Source organism: Zosterops lateralis, assembly GCF_965231275.1.
Source record: "Zosterops lateralis genome assembly, chromosome: 3".
NCBI lineage: Eukaryota > Metazoa > Chordata > Aves > Passeriformes > Zosteropidae > Zosterops > Zosterops lateralis.
The window spans coordinates 94,935,502-94,950,651 of NC_139764.1; the positions used below are offsets into that span (position 1 = coordinate 94,935,502).

At 37.2% G+C, this 15,150-nt stretch overlaps 1 protein-coding gene and 1 long non-coding RNA gene across 2 annotated transcripts in view; one reads left to right on the forward strand and one right to left on the reverse strand.

The window, feature by feature from the left end:
- The window catches only part of SNTG2 (syntrophin gamma 2), a gene marked incomplete at its 3' end in the record, with an annotated part of 217,993 nt that overhangs the window by 159,891 nt on the left and 42,952 nt on the right, over nt 1–15,150 (forward strand). Inside the window, exons 10-11 of the mRNA XM_083857755.1 lie at nt 5,025–5,154; nt 11,968–12,006. Of these exons, the coding sequence (XP_083713881.1) occupies nt 5,025–5,154; nt 11,968–12,006 (169 nt within the window). The remainder of the gene's footprint in view (nt 1–5,024; nt 5,155–11,967; nt 12,007–15,150) is intronic.
- Nucleotides 1–15,150, reverse strand: part of LOC310907498 — a 245,642-nt gene that overhangs the window by 115,115 nt on the left and 115,377 nt on the right. The gene's annotated exons all lie outside the window — the stretch shown is intronic.

Consider the following 15,150-nt stretch of genomic DNA (forward strand, 5'->3'; position numbering starts at 1 on the left):
AGACTGAAGAAAAAATGCTTATTTAGACTATGGAAGACTGAAATAGTGAGTGGAATGAAAGTAATTCAGGCCACGTAGCTATGAGCCCATGTTTCTCTGATGCCAATTACAAAACAACCTAATTAGATTTAGATGTTATTTTCAATTTCTTGGTATTCTAACCACTGCAATTACTCCAAAGTATTGTTTATTTTTTTTAATGCATTTACTGGTTTCTTAACTTCTTCTTTCTGAAGAATAGTATTTTCCGTTTATCATTTCAGTAAGTTAACAAAATGCTTTTAATTAGATAAATAAAGTGAAAACTAAGAAATTGAAAAAAACATTTTGAAAAAACACCTAGGAATTAAGCACAATCTCACTGAGTTACAAAACCTCAGTGAGCTTCCTCACAGTTTTCTGACACATCAGTTAGAAAATATCTGTAGAAGCATAAATGTCTGTCGAACTTCAGTTATCTTATTTGGTTGCTGTAAGTGTAATGAAAATAAAAGTTACAGTACTGAAAGCAAAATGTTCCTCCAAAAACCACAAAGATAAAATGCAATCCAAGTTTATGTTTAATGCTTTGATATCTTCTGAGCTATGTAGTTTCTGTTAATAGTTCAGTTATATGTGCACATTAAAACATCTTGTACGATAGGAGGTTCTGTGACATTTACAATACAAAACCCCATTACTTCTAACATGACATTTCAAAGAGATTAAGTAATTCATATCCTTTTTGGAGAATTTCCACTCAGATCTGCCCATAGCTCTTAAAACTTCAGTTTAAGTAGATGTTCTACCAAGAGGGCCGTGTAGTACTATAAACAAGCCACAAGAAAATGTTGTAACAGAAGCAATAAAAACTAACTCAAACATCAAAAAGTCATACAAACAGGAGGGAGTACTTATTCAGGACCTGGGAAGATGCAAAGGTGATCAAATCTGTCTGTCTGCATCAGCATGGTAGTAAAGATAAAAGAGATGCTGTCACACCTACATCTAGATTTTTGTTGAAATACCTATATCACAAAATACCTATATAGGTCTAAGAGAGATGGTTTCACATGCCACAGATACTAAAAAATATGCTTTGCTGGAATTCTTAGCCTCGATTAAAGTAAAAATTCAGCTTTTCCCATTTCAGCTGGCACTGAAAATAATTTTTATCTTAGAAAAGTCTTTGGGTTTAACACCTCTGTAGTAGCAAACTGCTTGTGTGGAAATTTTCCTTACTATTATTAATTAATAGTATTTGTTTAAAGGTGTGAATTTCAAGAAGAAAACCTAAAGTCTACCAATGCTCATCTGTTATTCTGACTTCCATACTCATAAAGATAGTGTTTATTTTATTACAAGAAATTAATACCATAAACAAACTTCAGAAGAGACCAGGAATTCAGATCTATTAATCATTTCACCATGAAAGTGAGATAGAAAGACTTATGAAAGAGAGTATGGAAAACAGTGCCTCATGCTACTTAGCAGAAATGCTTGAAGGAAACAAAGTTACAGATAAGGAGACAAATCTCAAAGTAAAAATGTGAGAGCAGTGCAACACAAATTTCTAGTATTTAGGAAAGGCAAATATTAATTTCTTGTTCTAGTTTCTGTAGTCAGTAGCATAACTCCAGTAATAGCAATTTCTTCTGTGTGTTTTAGAATGTTCTTAGGGCCTCAGAAAAAAACCCAAAGAACAACAAAGGCAAAAAATCCAAATCAATAAAGAAAATAAAAACCATACAGCAACTTTATAGCATCTTGAAACTTTTCAAACTTACTATTTGGTATTAAATGGAAAGCTCCTCCTTGACAGCTAACAGGAATAGGTGCTTTCTTGTGTCCCTTTTTTCTTGTCTCTCTTTTGAGGAAATGGCAGAGAAAAATGCTTGTCATTTAAGCCTGTAGGATTTGTTTTCTCATGAATTCCAGTGCCATCTTGGTGCTCACTTTGGTTGTTTTGCTTAAAACAAAAGCCTTAGGATTTATTTTGTTAAGCTTTTATTTTTAGTTTGGATATCTGTTTTTACTTGTAGCCTTCTGTACACTATGCTTTTCAGAAAACAGTCTGGTACATGGAACAATATCAATATATTATGGGATCTTCAGAGGGAAATTTTTGTAACTGAAGGCAAGAAATAATCATAGTAAAATTGATTAAGATTCAGGGCGAAAACACTGTGTTACTATCAGTCACTTCATGATTGGGATATGTAAACTTTGAAAAGCCCTGACTGTTTTTTATCCTATGTCATTTAGACTGAACTGTTTTCTGGTAAAACCACCTTCCTGCCATGTCAGCACAGTGTGGACAGCAGTGCCCCAAAGGTCTCAGTCTCGTGTGCCAGGTGACCACCACTGGCACATCAGAAGCCTTGAACCAGTCTGAGCTCTGGGAAAGGATGTCCTGGTGTCAGTGTTCTGGAGCAAGGGAAGAAGCTCTGCAGGAAGGGCTTGGGGATCTTGGCAGACTCCCCACTAAGCAGGAACCAGCTGAACACAGGCTCAGTGATGAAGCCCCATACAAGGGGCTGTGTTAGCAATAACATAGTCAACAAGCCAAGGGAAATGGTTGTTCTCACCTATTCTTACCTACTTGCATTCCTGAGCCCACAGCCCACAGGCAGTTCACTCTGTGTCCAGTTTTGGTCTTCCTGTGGATAAGATTTGTGTTTTAAGAAAGTTAGTGGGGAGGCTGGACTAGAAGACTTGCAGGATCCCTCACACCCTATTTGATTCTGTCCAAATATCCTGTTACTGAAGTGTTAGATCTCTAGATGAATATTGAATGTTATTAGCTGTCTGTAATTGATCACCATATTTTAATAAGTTAAAGAACAACAGGAGTTTTAGTATAACGCATTCTATCACCAGGACCATGTTTCAAATGATATTTGGTAATTTTTATAATAAAAGGGGGTTTTTTTTAAATTTTGATTGCCTGTTTTAATCACATAAATTTTTAGCCAAGGAGATCTCGTCTGTGATCTTTATCAGCCACTTATGTGACTTTGTGCCACTGGGATAAGGCATTCAGGTCTTTGTGTGCCTGCTGAAGCTGTGTTAGTATCTAGACACCCTGTGGTTCCATGGAGAGCACATATTATTGCTTGGCTCTCTTAAATGCTCTGCACAGTCCTCTTGCTGTGTAAGGATCCTAGCACCTTAGCTTTGATATTTGAATGGGACACTTAAGCTGGACATTGTGAATGGCTTCTTCTCACAGCATTAAATTAAGTCTGTTTCCAGGCTCCAGTGTGTATCAATGTATAAGGGCTGACAGGTACTCACTGTCTCAGCGGGATGCTGAAGAAATCATACCATAAGTAATTTCATTACAGCACTGTTGGAATCTTTGTCAGAACCTTAGGTAAAAAGAACAATATGCTTAGGAGGTGATTATTTTACTCAGTTTACTTGAAGGCAATAAAGGGATTTTTTAAAATATTTTCTTTCTTTCTTTCTGAAGAGGTGAAAGAGATTACTGAATGTGACAGAGAATTGTGCCATTGCCATCAAGTGTTAGTAGCTACCAGGATTATTCAATCATTAAAGAAAAAGGGGCAATCAGCTGATACATATCTAAGTCTTCAGGCCAAGCATGTCAATTTTTGCCACCAGCAGATATAATGCTTTACAACTCCTTTTAAAGGAAAGCATCTCATATATATCTATTCAGATACTTTGGGGTTTTTATATTATATATGATGGGTAGTTTATATTACCTTTTTTGGCAATTATATAGAGTTCAGTATTCATGTTCACCATCAAACTCCCTACAAATTACAAGGGTTGGTTAATAACTTTTCGGTAAGTCAGGAATGAATAACTGCCCATTAACCTTTATATGTCATTTTGAATGTTGACATATATCATCATTTAAGCAGTAGAGGTCTTCACCTTAGATCAGAGACCCCCAGGAAGACTCAGCGACTTTGTAGAGCAGTATTCTGACCCAGTAGTTGGTTTTCTTCTAGGTTGGTACCAGAAATGGGGCAATATAACTTATAAATATCTAGTTTACAAGTGTAGAAGATAGAGGTGATATTCTCCATATTATGCACAAAACAAACATATGCACAACCATCGAGATAATCATAATTGTCTTTCACAATAGTATATAACTAAAATCTAATTTTCCTGGCAATCACAGGCATTTACATAATCTGGGTATCTTTCTGAAATTTAGTTACTGCAGCTGTTGCATGTCACTTTTCTAAAATTTAGGCCAGTGTACTTCTGTAACACTACTTAATGAGCTTTTGTTGTTCCTATTGGATAACCTTAAGAGTTAAAAAAGCATATCGCACTAGCATTCAGCTGCAGGGGATTTCAGAAGTATATTTACAGTGCCTAACTTACTGCAGATAGTAAGGAAAGGAAAGCATTGGTATTTGCAGAACAAATTTGCTATAAACACATAAAAGTTGCATTAAAAGTTATAAAATGCAATTGCACATTAGCCTGTGCCAATGCTGTTTTGAGAAGTCTATTTAAGAAAAAATTTTGTAGAAACTTCTAAGAAGGTTTTTCAAATTCCTATGACATAAAAGTGCTTGAAGTAAGCATTGCTTTGAATGTTGCATAGAAAAGTTTAGGAATCCAAGAAATGAAAGCTAGGGAAGACAGTGCTTTGAATCTTCATACATTCCTAGTAAATGAAGCCAAAATTCAATAAATAAAATTGGCATTTTGGTTTAAAAAAACACAGGGGTTTTTGGTTTTTGTTCAAAAAGATCCAATGCATATTTCCTGAATACACTACCTTAAGTTCAGTAATGATGAACATAATATGTATAGCCAGGGGAAGCAGATGATCATCAGCACATGTATATATTGGTATAGAGAAAGCACTTGCTGTATCTGTTGCTCTTGGTACTGCCCTATTATCCTTGGTTTTGTTGCCTTTCTATTGATTGGTAAATTAAACACTCAAAACTTGTCAAAAGGCATAAAAATCACTTGAACACTGATTAATATTGGGCAGTTTCACAAAACTGACAAATCTTCCTTTACGGATATATTTCTTCTTACTGCAGATCTAATGCATTTGAAGTGCTGGCACTCGATGGAGTTAGTACTGGGATACTTCAGTTTTATACAGCCCAGGAGAGTGCTGACTGGCTGAGAGCAATGTCAACTAACATCAGTGATTTGACACTTCAAAATGTATGTTACTTTCTGCATATTTTCTTGTTTATGATATTGTAAAACTATTTCTACTTTTCAAAGGGTAAAAAACAATTCACCTTTAAGTACAAAATGTAAAATATTTGTGTATGGGGAGGAAATGGAGAAAGGAAAAAGCAGAGATAAGTTGCCTGATCAGAAGTATCAAGAGGTTTTCAAGGCTTGCAGTGTTAGCATAGAACAGAAACCAGTAGAAAATCAGATTACATTTATAATTTTGAAGATTTTTAGGGCAAAATTTAGTATTTAAAAGTATTTATCCATTCTGCTTATTTCACAGAGCTTTAGATGTGACTAAATATTTCATTTTTACATTTTTCTAGTTAAACTGTGGTTGAAATTAGCATTTGTTGATTTTGAAACAAGCATGTGAAAATTCTGGAGATAGTGAAGTATGATTTACTGAGGCTTGCTGGAGGCCATAGTTTTGCATCTTTAAGTTATCTAATAGTTGATTTATTTAAGGTCACATTATTCCATCTCACTTCCTAGAAATATAAAGATGCTCATGCTATTTAAATTATTCCTGTAAATTAAGAAGTAATAATTGCCTTTGTATCAGAAGTATTAACTAATCCCCAGAGAAACAGAAAATTACTATTTGGACCTCACATTTATTAGTCCAAGAAAGACCAGATAAAATATTGATAATTACAGAATTAACCATAAAGCTAAATAGGAAACTTAATAATGTACAATTTTGAAAATATATTTGCCTTTAAGAAATTATAAAATTCAGTGATGAAAATACTATTGCACAGCTGTGCCTGAAAGAATTGCCTGTGCAGGTTTTAATCTTTTTTTTTTCTTGACATCTGTAAAGTCTGTAACTTCATTCATAAATTATGATTTAGTAGCCTGCCTGTTATTTGTGCTTTGTGCTCTAAACAAACTGTTGTTTAGATCTCCAGATTATATTGTGAAGAATTTGTATTACATTTCAACATAAATCTTTAAGTCTGTTGATTAAAATAGACTTAACATTTAATTTGTTTTCCTAGTCTTCAAAAGCTACATAAATCACATTTGATCATAATAATTCATTTATTCCATTAATTCTTCTAAATTCAATTAAATTCAAATTCTTATTCAAATGCTTAAGCAATCTCTTTGTCAGAATCAGACATTTTTGCTTATGACACATTCTTTTAAAATACTATTTAGTAACTCACATAATGTTCAGGGTATTATTTTTTGATAATTCTAAGGAAGTGTATGGTAATATTTCTAGAGCAATTTCAATTTGTAGTTACTAAGCCTTTTTTTTTTCTTTCTAGAGAAATTCACTGAATGAAAGCCACTCCAAGGATTTAAGTGAATAAGAATAAAAATAAATGCAGGCAGCTTTTGTTAGTCATAGGGTGCTAGACTATTTTTAAAAGGAATATGTGCAGTAATTGTGTTCTGACACAGTATCTGACTGTGCCGCAACTTGTCAGCAGCAATATTTTATTATAAATGGAGAATTTTCTTAGTCTTCTCCACTATCTATTAATAGTGAATTCTGTCAACAAAGTAGTCCATCTGGTGTTCTTATAACTGCCTGTTCCCGGGAAGGGCCTGAGAAACAAGTCATGATGAACGTCCATGTTGTGTGTTCTTAGTGAGTAACAAAGTAAATTCTATGCAGCTTATATGAGAAGCATGCAAACTTTTTTCCTTAGACAGTAGCTTTACCGGTTGTGTCAGGCATACAGCCTGTGCAACTGGAAAGGTCCGGCCAGAGCATTTATTTAATTATTGATCATCAGAAGGGGAGATGCAGTAGTCAGTGAGAATCCCTTTTGTTGCAAACTACTTTTAAGATGAGGATTGAGAGGCTGGAGTACAGCAGAAGGCTGGACAACGCTCTGCATCTGGGTAGCCTGAAAGCAGATCATTGTCCACAATGCTTAGGACAGGGCCTTTGAATTAGGCGTCTTGGAAGTCCATTCGGAATCCTTTCTATTACCTTAGTCTTATCATTTCAGAAGATGTTCTTTTCTTATCATACTTCTGACACTGACATTAGGGAATGAATCTGTAATTCCTTCAGAGCTTCTTCCTGTTTCTGCACTTCTCCACTTCTGTAAAGTGTCTCCTGATTCTCCAAGATCAAAGATAATCACTGCTCATTCAGAAATTGTTTCAGAGGGTTCCTTATCTGGTTATGGGTTATTTTCAAAGTTCAGTTGCTTCTCCAAATAGTTAAAGTACTGATTTCCTATTATATCCCATGCCATCATCTTAGTATGGAAATTAATTACTAGATACATGGTCACAATGGACTTTTTTGCTAACACTGTTGACATAATATCAGCACCCTTATCTGAGGTATTACTAGTTTTTTAAGCAATACTTATGATTATTCATGTTTTACTTCCACACATTTTTACATTTTGTTTTGCTGGTACCTGTTTCATGACTTCAGCAACTTTTTTCGCACGTTAGTCATTCTTACTTAAACTGTGCTATTTGTGTTACTCATATACATTTTTTGTCCTATATATTTGCATGACATTTGGAATAATTTATTTTAGAATTTTAGTTCTTAAAGAGATTCTAATAGGGATTGTTTTCATACAGTGCACCCAATCTTTCCTGTATCACTTTACCCTCGTATACTTCATTTTTTAATTTTACCCTAATACAGTCATGTACAGCAGCTCTTTGTCAGATCTCCTGCTGATGCCAGGAGACAGTCCTTGTGTAAGTAGTGCAAAAATAGCTCTGCCACAATGTGACACTTCTGCTAATGTCAGACTACTCTTTTGAAGTACCGAAACATCTAACTTCTATGCAAAGGCAAGCTCTCTGGGGATCAAGTGTATAGGAGGAGTCATCTTTCAACAGTGGAGATGTGAGAAACTGTCACTACATAGGAATGCTGCCCCTGTATGTTAGCATATTTTGAGAGTGTTACTTGGTAGATGAGAAATAATGATTCTGGTACCAGACTGGACTTAGCTTTTAGATGACAGAAGAGTACAGGGAATGCTATAATGTGGAGAAAAACATAAGGGTGTCTTTTCAGCCCTCATTGTTGATATATGCTTTGTATACTTAGCTCAGAAAATCTCCTAGTTACAGTCAGCTTTACAAGCAACATGCATTTACTTTTATTTCTGAGGACCCTTGCCCCAAATCATTCATCTCTCTGTTCATATTCTGTTTTTTCACATACTTTTCTACCAGCATGAAACTACCCTATCATCTTCCTTTGTGATTCAATCCTCATTTTCAGTATTCTCAAAGTTTTTTACATTTATTTTTGGTAGAAATAAATACAGCACCTCAGATTTATTTCTTTGTAAACCTCTTCTGGCAGAAGGAGGTGCATTGAAGAAACTGAGGGAAGAGGGGTAACAGAAACTGACAGTGAATCTTCCATGATGAAACAAGAAGCACACAGAGCTAGTTAATCTGCATTAACTCATATAGTGAGATGCTTCTCACTGCTCCTGTTCTTAATTTCTTCAGCCAAAGGTTTCTTTGTAGGCTGAAGTGACAATGCTGTAATGGCTATATTTTAGGAGAAAGGATAGGACCCACATCCCATAAACTTAGCCAAGCAGTCACATCAGATACTAATACAGCTAGGAAAAAAATAGGTCCCTGTCAAGGTCCTCCACTCTCACTGTTTTCTTGAAAGAGGAAAAAGGTATATTATATGTGAGATAAATCCCAGCCTTGGAGGTAGTTAGATTTAGGTAAATGGTTCTGAATCATTTCAGTTCCTGCCCCATATGTATCCATTTAGAACAGAGTGTAGGAATTACTATTTGCTTAATAGTTCATTTTCCAAGTTGCTTGCAGTCCTTGCAGACCCAGGTTTTTTGTTTCAGTTCCCCTGCTGTGTCCAGCTCACATTTCTATACTGCAGTGCTTAGAACTCATGCGCTGCCAGCAAGGTAAATGTATCCCATTTGTATTCCTGTCTGTCTGCACCAGCTTTGGAGACACGTGAAGGGCATGTGTGGTGCCAGGTGAAGTGAAGAGTTTGTACTTCTCAGCCCCGTGACTCTGGGATGTGATGTGATATGATACAGAAACAGATCTTCTCCTCTCCCCACAGCTACATGAGGGCTGCAGCCATCCTGCTTTGAATAGGGAATGAGTGGTCTGTGCAGTGTCCAAAGCATTCTTCCCTATTATCCTTACCTGGGGATAGCAGAGCTGGTTATGAGGATGCTTTTCACAACATTCTACCTGCTTAGTATCTTAGTACAGAAAACTTGCATGGCCAGTCTGACACACTTTTTTCCAGGCACATCTGAATCCATTTACTTACCCTGGTTTGTGCCATAGTAATCATGTTACTGAGTATTGTTTTGGACACACTTGAAAGAAAATTATATTTTCTGTGTGTATAATATGGCTTTTGTATCATTACTTTGTGTATGTATTTGTGTCTGAGGCGCAGGAGAAAAATTGGACCTGATTATGGGCAAGATGTATCAGCATTTGTACTGACATTGAAGTGTTCCAGGTGTCTTTCCATTATGTCATGCACAACTGCTCTAGCAGGATTAAGCCCACCACCAAATCAGACTGGTAACTGCTTCCTTCTGGAACACTGGGCATGCCACCAGTTTGCTTTAACCAGGTTACAGAGTGAGGTCCTTGAGTTCCAGCTGGTTTGTTACTGATGGGGCCCCACAGGCTCCAAGAAGCCCAGACACTTCCCATCCAGTGCTCCAGGCCAGCTCTGGCACAGTGCAGCCCTGCAGTTGTGTCAGGCTGAGAAAGGCACACCTGTGTTCGTGACCTGTCAGGTGCCTTGCTGGGGTCCCTCTGTCTGCTCAGCAGCTGAATTTCAGTTCCATCCTCATTGTTGTCCTCTGCCTGTGTTAAGCTGTGGGTGCCAGCACCTACAGCCTGTGATTAGCTGCTGTTGTGGTAGTCCCTGCTCCTCCTCTAGAGTGGCAGGACCACTCCAAGAGCCTGGCAGGATCTCCCAACACACAGCCCAAGGTGACAGCCAGGCCTGGCAGATGCCCCAGGCAGCTTGGCCACTCCTACCTCAGACCCTCCCATCACTCCTCACTCTCTGACCCACCAGTACACCTGTCACCATTTAACTGCATAATTCAGTTCCAAAGGTCTGCAAAAGTGAGCATGTGAGGGAGAAGAAACCCTGATGGCCCATGGTGGGTTAGGGCTGACTGGAGAGCTCCTACAGCCCTGAGCATTGCTGTCACCCTCTGTCAAGACTCCGGTTGTCATAAGGTCATTTTGTTTATAATCATTGATACTTCACTCTATGGAGGACAATGGGTTGTTTTTGTCATCTGTTAGGTGCAAGTGTGTGTGTAAATCCTGACACGTCCTGAGGCCTGAGTCATTACCATGACACTCTGTTGGCCCATACAGGTGTACTGGGTCTCACTGGGATGGTGGGGGTAGCTTTCTTCACAGCAGCTGGTGCTGTGTTTTGTATTTGTGGCTAAAAGAGTGTTAATAACACACCAGTGTTTTGAGTGGTGCTAGACAGTGCTTGCACAGGATGAAGGCTTTTTCTCACTCTGACATATCCCACCCACCTCAGCAAAGGATGGAACAAGGAATTAGGAAGGGACACTGATGGGACAGCTGACCGAAAGTGGGCAAAGAGACCATTCTACACCATTGTCCTCAGCAATCAAAATAGTGGAGAAAGGAGGTGTGGTTTTGTCTTCCAGGATAGCTGTTGCTTGGAGCCTGCTTGTGGGAGGCAGAGAGTGATTGCATTTATATGACTTGAATTTTTCTTTTTTCTTTCACTTAAGCTCTGTTCATCTTGACTCAGAAGTTTTCTTGCTTTTGCTTTTCCTATTCTCTCAGTCTTCCTGCTGGTAGGGAGAAGGGAGCAGCTATGATGGTACTCAGCTACTGGCCAGAGTCAACCCACCACAGCAGTCAATGGCATCACCATATTAACTGAGTTACATCCACAGATTTAATCTTACAAATCTGGTATGCTCAGGATACAAGAAATAGCCCTGGATTTCCTCTGCTCATTTCCTATGGCAGTTGTAGTTTTCCCAGTGCATAAGTGTACAGGGTTTTGATCTTCAATCAAAAACCTTTCATTTCTAATAAAACAGGCTTTTTAACAAGGTCCTTTGAAGGTACTCATCAACTCTAGGACAGATTTCAGCTTACTCCTAGCATGTAGAGAAATCTGGTTTTTCCACTCTAATTTATTTCTTTCTAAATTCTTATCTACACATAACAAAATTAAACTAAAAAATCTTGCACTTTAAGTAAGTATTAGTGTACTATATATGACAGTATTTGTCCACCACTCCTCTGTACAAACTGTGACTGCCATAGAAAAATAAAACTGATTAAAACTCTTCATTATCTAAACAAAGAAGAAAAACTTTGTCATGAAGAGTAAACTAAGAGGAAAGTCCATGCAAAGTTCATTTCATCTTTAAATACATTTTATACTCTATGGTCATCATTTCACAAGGATTTAATTACAGAACTCATTTAAGCAATTGTTAAATTGAGACCTGAATGAGATGTCTACATTACAGTGTAGTGTTTTCACTCAGACTGGCAAAGTTAAATTTATAAATGCAAATCTTTATGAGGTATTTAAGGAAAACTCTGATAAAAGGCTTTCGTCTTTCAAGTCCTTGGTTTTGGAAATTTCCTATAATAGTAAAATCTAGTATTTAAGCACTGAATGATAACATTTCTTACAAATATAATTGGGAAATATTAATATAATGTTCAATAACTAAGTCAATCAAGGCTATTTGCATCACATAAAGTCTTCAGCATATTAATAACTCTATGTGTTCTTCCATCTCTTTTTCATAGATGAAAATGGCAAATAAATGCTGTTCTCCCTCTGACCAGGTAAGATTTCCATTATATTGTTCAATTTTTTAAATTCATGTGATTACATTTTTGGAAAATTTCTAGAGCTTGCATATACACATCTAATAAGTTTTAAAACTGAGTAGTGGATGGACTGCAAGATCAGTGATGGGAGAATAAAGTCCCTCTCACTGTAACTAAAGATCAGATTTGTGACCACTTCAGGAACCTGAACATGCTTAAGTCTATGAGACCTAATGAGATGCATCGCAGAGTCCTAAGAGAATTGGCTGATGTAGTTGCCTAGCCATTCTCCATGGTGTTTGGAAAGTCATGGAAGTCAGATGAAGCCCTTGGTGAGAAGTAGAAAGGAAACATTGCACCCATTTTTAAAACTGATAGAAAGGAGGAACCCAGGAACTGCCAACCTGTCAGCCTCATCCATATTCCTGGCAAGATCATGGAACAGATCCTCCTAGAAGTTGTGATAAGGCACTTGAAGGTAGGAAGGACTCGGAGAACAGAAAGCCAACTGTGTCCTGGGCTGCATCAAAAGCAGAGTGGCCAGCAGGTCAGGGCAGGTGATTCTGCCCCTCTACTCTGCTCTTGTGAGTCCCCTCTCCCCGCTGCATCCAGCCCTGGGGCTCCCAAAATAAGAAGGACGTGGACCATCTCTAAATGATCCAGAGGATGGCCACAAAGATAATCAGAGGAATAGAACACCAGTCCTATGAGGAAAGACCGGGAGAGCTGGGACTTTTCAGCCTGGAGAAGGGAAGGCTCCAGGGTGACCTTATTGCAGCCTTTCAGTATCTAAAGGGGGCCTGTAAGAGTGACTAGGACAAACTTTGAGAACATACTGTGATAGGACAAGAGGTACTTATTTTAAACTGAAAAAGTATTGATTTAGTTTAGCAAAAAAGAAGTATTTTTTCTTACATTAAAGATGGTAAAGCACTGGGTAAGGTTTCCCAGAGAGATGGATACAATTCTGCATGAGGCCAGCGTGTTTTGAGCCCCACAAAGTTGTATCAAGTTCTGAGGGTTGGCCAGCAACCTCCCAGAAATGGTTTAATAATAATTAGCAAGACAGCTTGATCAGAGGTGTTTTGAAAAAGCAAAAAGGTTTTAATAAAATAGAAAATAACAAAGCATACAAAACAAAAGGATAAAAGCTGTGCACAGTGCAGGGAAGTCCCTTACACCTGCTAAGACATCCTGAAAAAGCCCCAAGAATGTCCATGCTCTCGTTTATGTACTCAACGATTTAGGAGGGTTTTTTGGCAAGTTGCCCAATAGAAAATAGCTGCATTCTTTGAAGAGCAGCTAAAAGGTCCAACAGATGCCTTTTTCCTGGCACTGAGCCAATTACGGTGGGAGAAGCACAGAAGTTTCTGGTTCTTCTTCCTTAAAAGTCCTGGGTTGAACCTTAAACTCTTTTCCTAATATGGAAACACCTAATCGGGTGTGGGAGTGCAGTGCAACAGTGGTGCATGCCCCATCCCTGGAAACGTTCAAGGTCAAGTTAGTGGAGCTCTGAGCAATCTGATCTAGTGTCTGCTTTTTGCAGTGGGGTTGACCTCCATTATATTTAAAGCTCCCTTCCAACCCAAACTGTTCTATAATTCTGTGCTTTAATTACTCTCTTTGCCATGGTTTTTAATTATTAATTAAATCAATATGAAAAACAGGTGATTATGAATGCCAGGGGAAAAGGTATTTGATTTGGAAAACTTTTGTTGGATGAACTGTCTACTGCAAGTATTTTAGTTACTATTCAGTTTTTTCTTTACCAATTTGGGCAAACATAATGAGTTCAGTTGAAAAAGGGGAAGATATACTCTCCTTCAATTTTCAAAAAATTTTGGGGACTGTCATATATCTATATACATATCACTAGATACATACATAATTTGATTTCCTAAATAAACAGGCTAATCTCCATAACTGCCAAAATAATCAGTGCAGAAACTTATTCTGTTCCAGAGAGCTGTTTAAATGTGGAACTTGATACCAGTGCTTTATATCATCCTTTAAAGGAGCCACTTATACTCTCTTGACTTGCCTCAGCCTATGATCCAAAGTAGGTAACTAAAACTGGCCAGTACAAATCTATCCCATTTTTCCATTTTCAACTTCTGATAATTTAAGGTAAAACTGACAGCAACAAACATTGGCTTGTTTTCTGCCAAAAAATGAGGAAAAAATGTATAATGAACTTGGGCAGATCAATTAAACAAAACTAGAACACATAAAAATATTAAAAGAACAATTGTGAACAACTGTCCTGTGAAAATTGGCTTTAAAAGTAATCAAAATGTGAATTCTCAGGTACCTGTCACAAAGGCATCATATAAAACTTGGCAATGATAACTGAAAGCAGAAGAGGACTCGTTCTGGCCTAGATTAATGGAGCCTAATAGTGTCAGTTATATAATGTTTGTACAGACCTGAATACCTCTTGCTAAAGCAGTTGATTTAAAATTTAGAGAAAGGATAACCTTAAGAAATTGAAGGTCACTTAAAGAGATGCCTTGAAGTAAAATTGGTGATAGCTGCAAATTTATCTTTCCTTTTGAGAATAGACATTCCTGAAGAATTAAACAGGTCCTTAAAGTTTCATTACTGTGTTGCCTGCGGTGAGTTTTCTTCATTGCTTTTAGAGTCCAACTTAACCTTTCATAAAGGGAGAAGGTTAAATGTGGATAGATTTCATTCAGATTCTGTTTTTCACAAGCCATTAAAAAACTAGGATTTAGAGTAACCAAGAATGTAAAAAATTACTTTGTTGAACCTGGCTTTCTTCTTTGTCTTTTATATTGCCTCTGACTGTTTTTACTGCAAACTGAATCTCCAGAACATAATGAATTTTGTATGTATTTAAATAAAGAAAATGGGAAAGGACTGAAATATTGGTTCTTGGGTCTAAACCAGCTTTAATTATGGGTCTCTTTGCCAAAAGATGCCAAATAAACATGGTGTGATTCTTGGCCTGTGCAGGGCCGTAATTTAGATTTTGATGATCCTTGTGGATCCCTTCAAACTCAGAATATTCTATGATTCTCTGATTCTATGACTTTTCCCAGTGTCTATGACCAAAGTTAGAGGTATTAGGCAAGGCAGTAGAAGTTGTAGTTATTGATATGTTTATACTGTTAAAATAAACAGTACCAGGTCATGAAG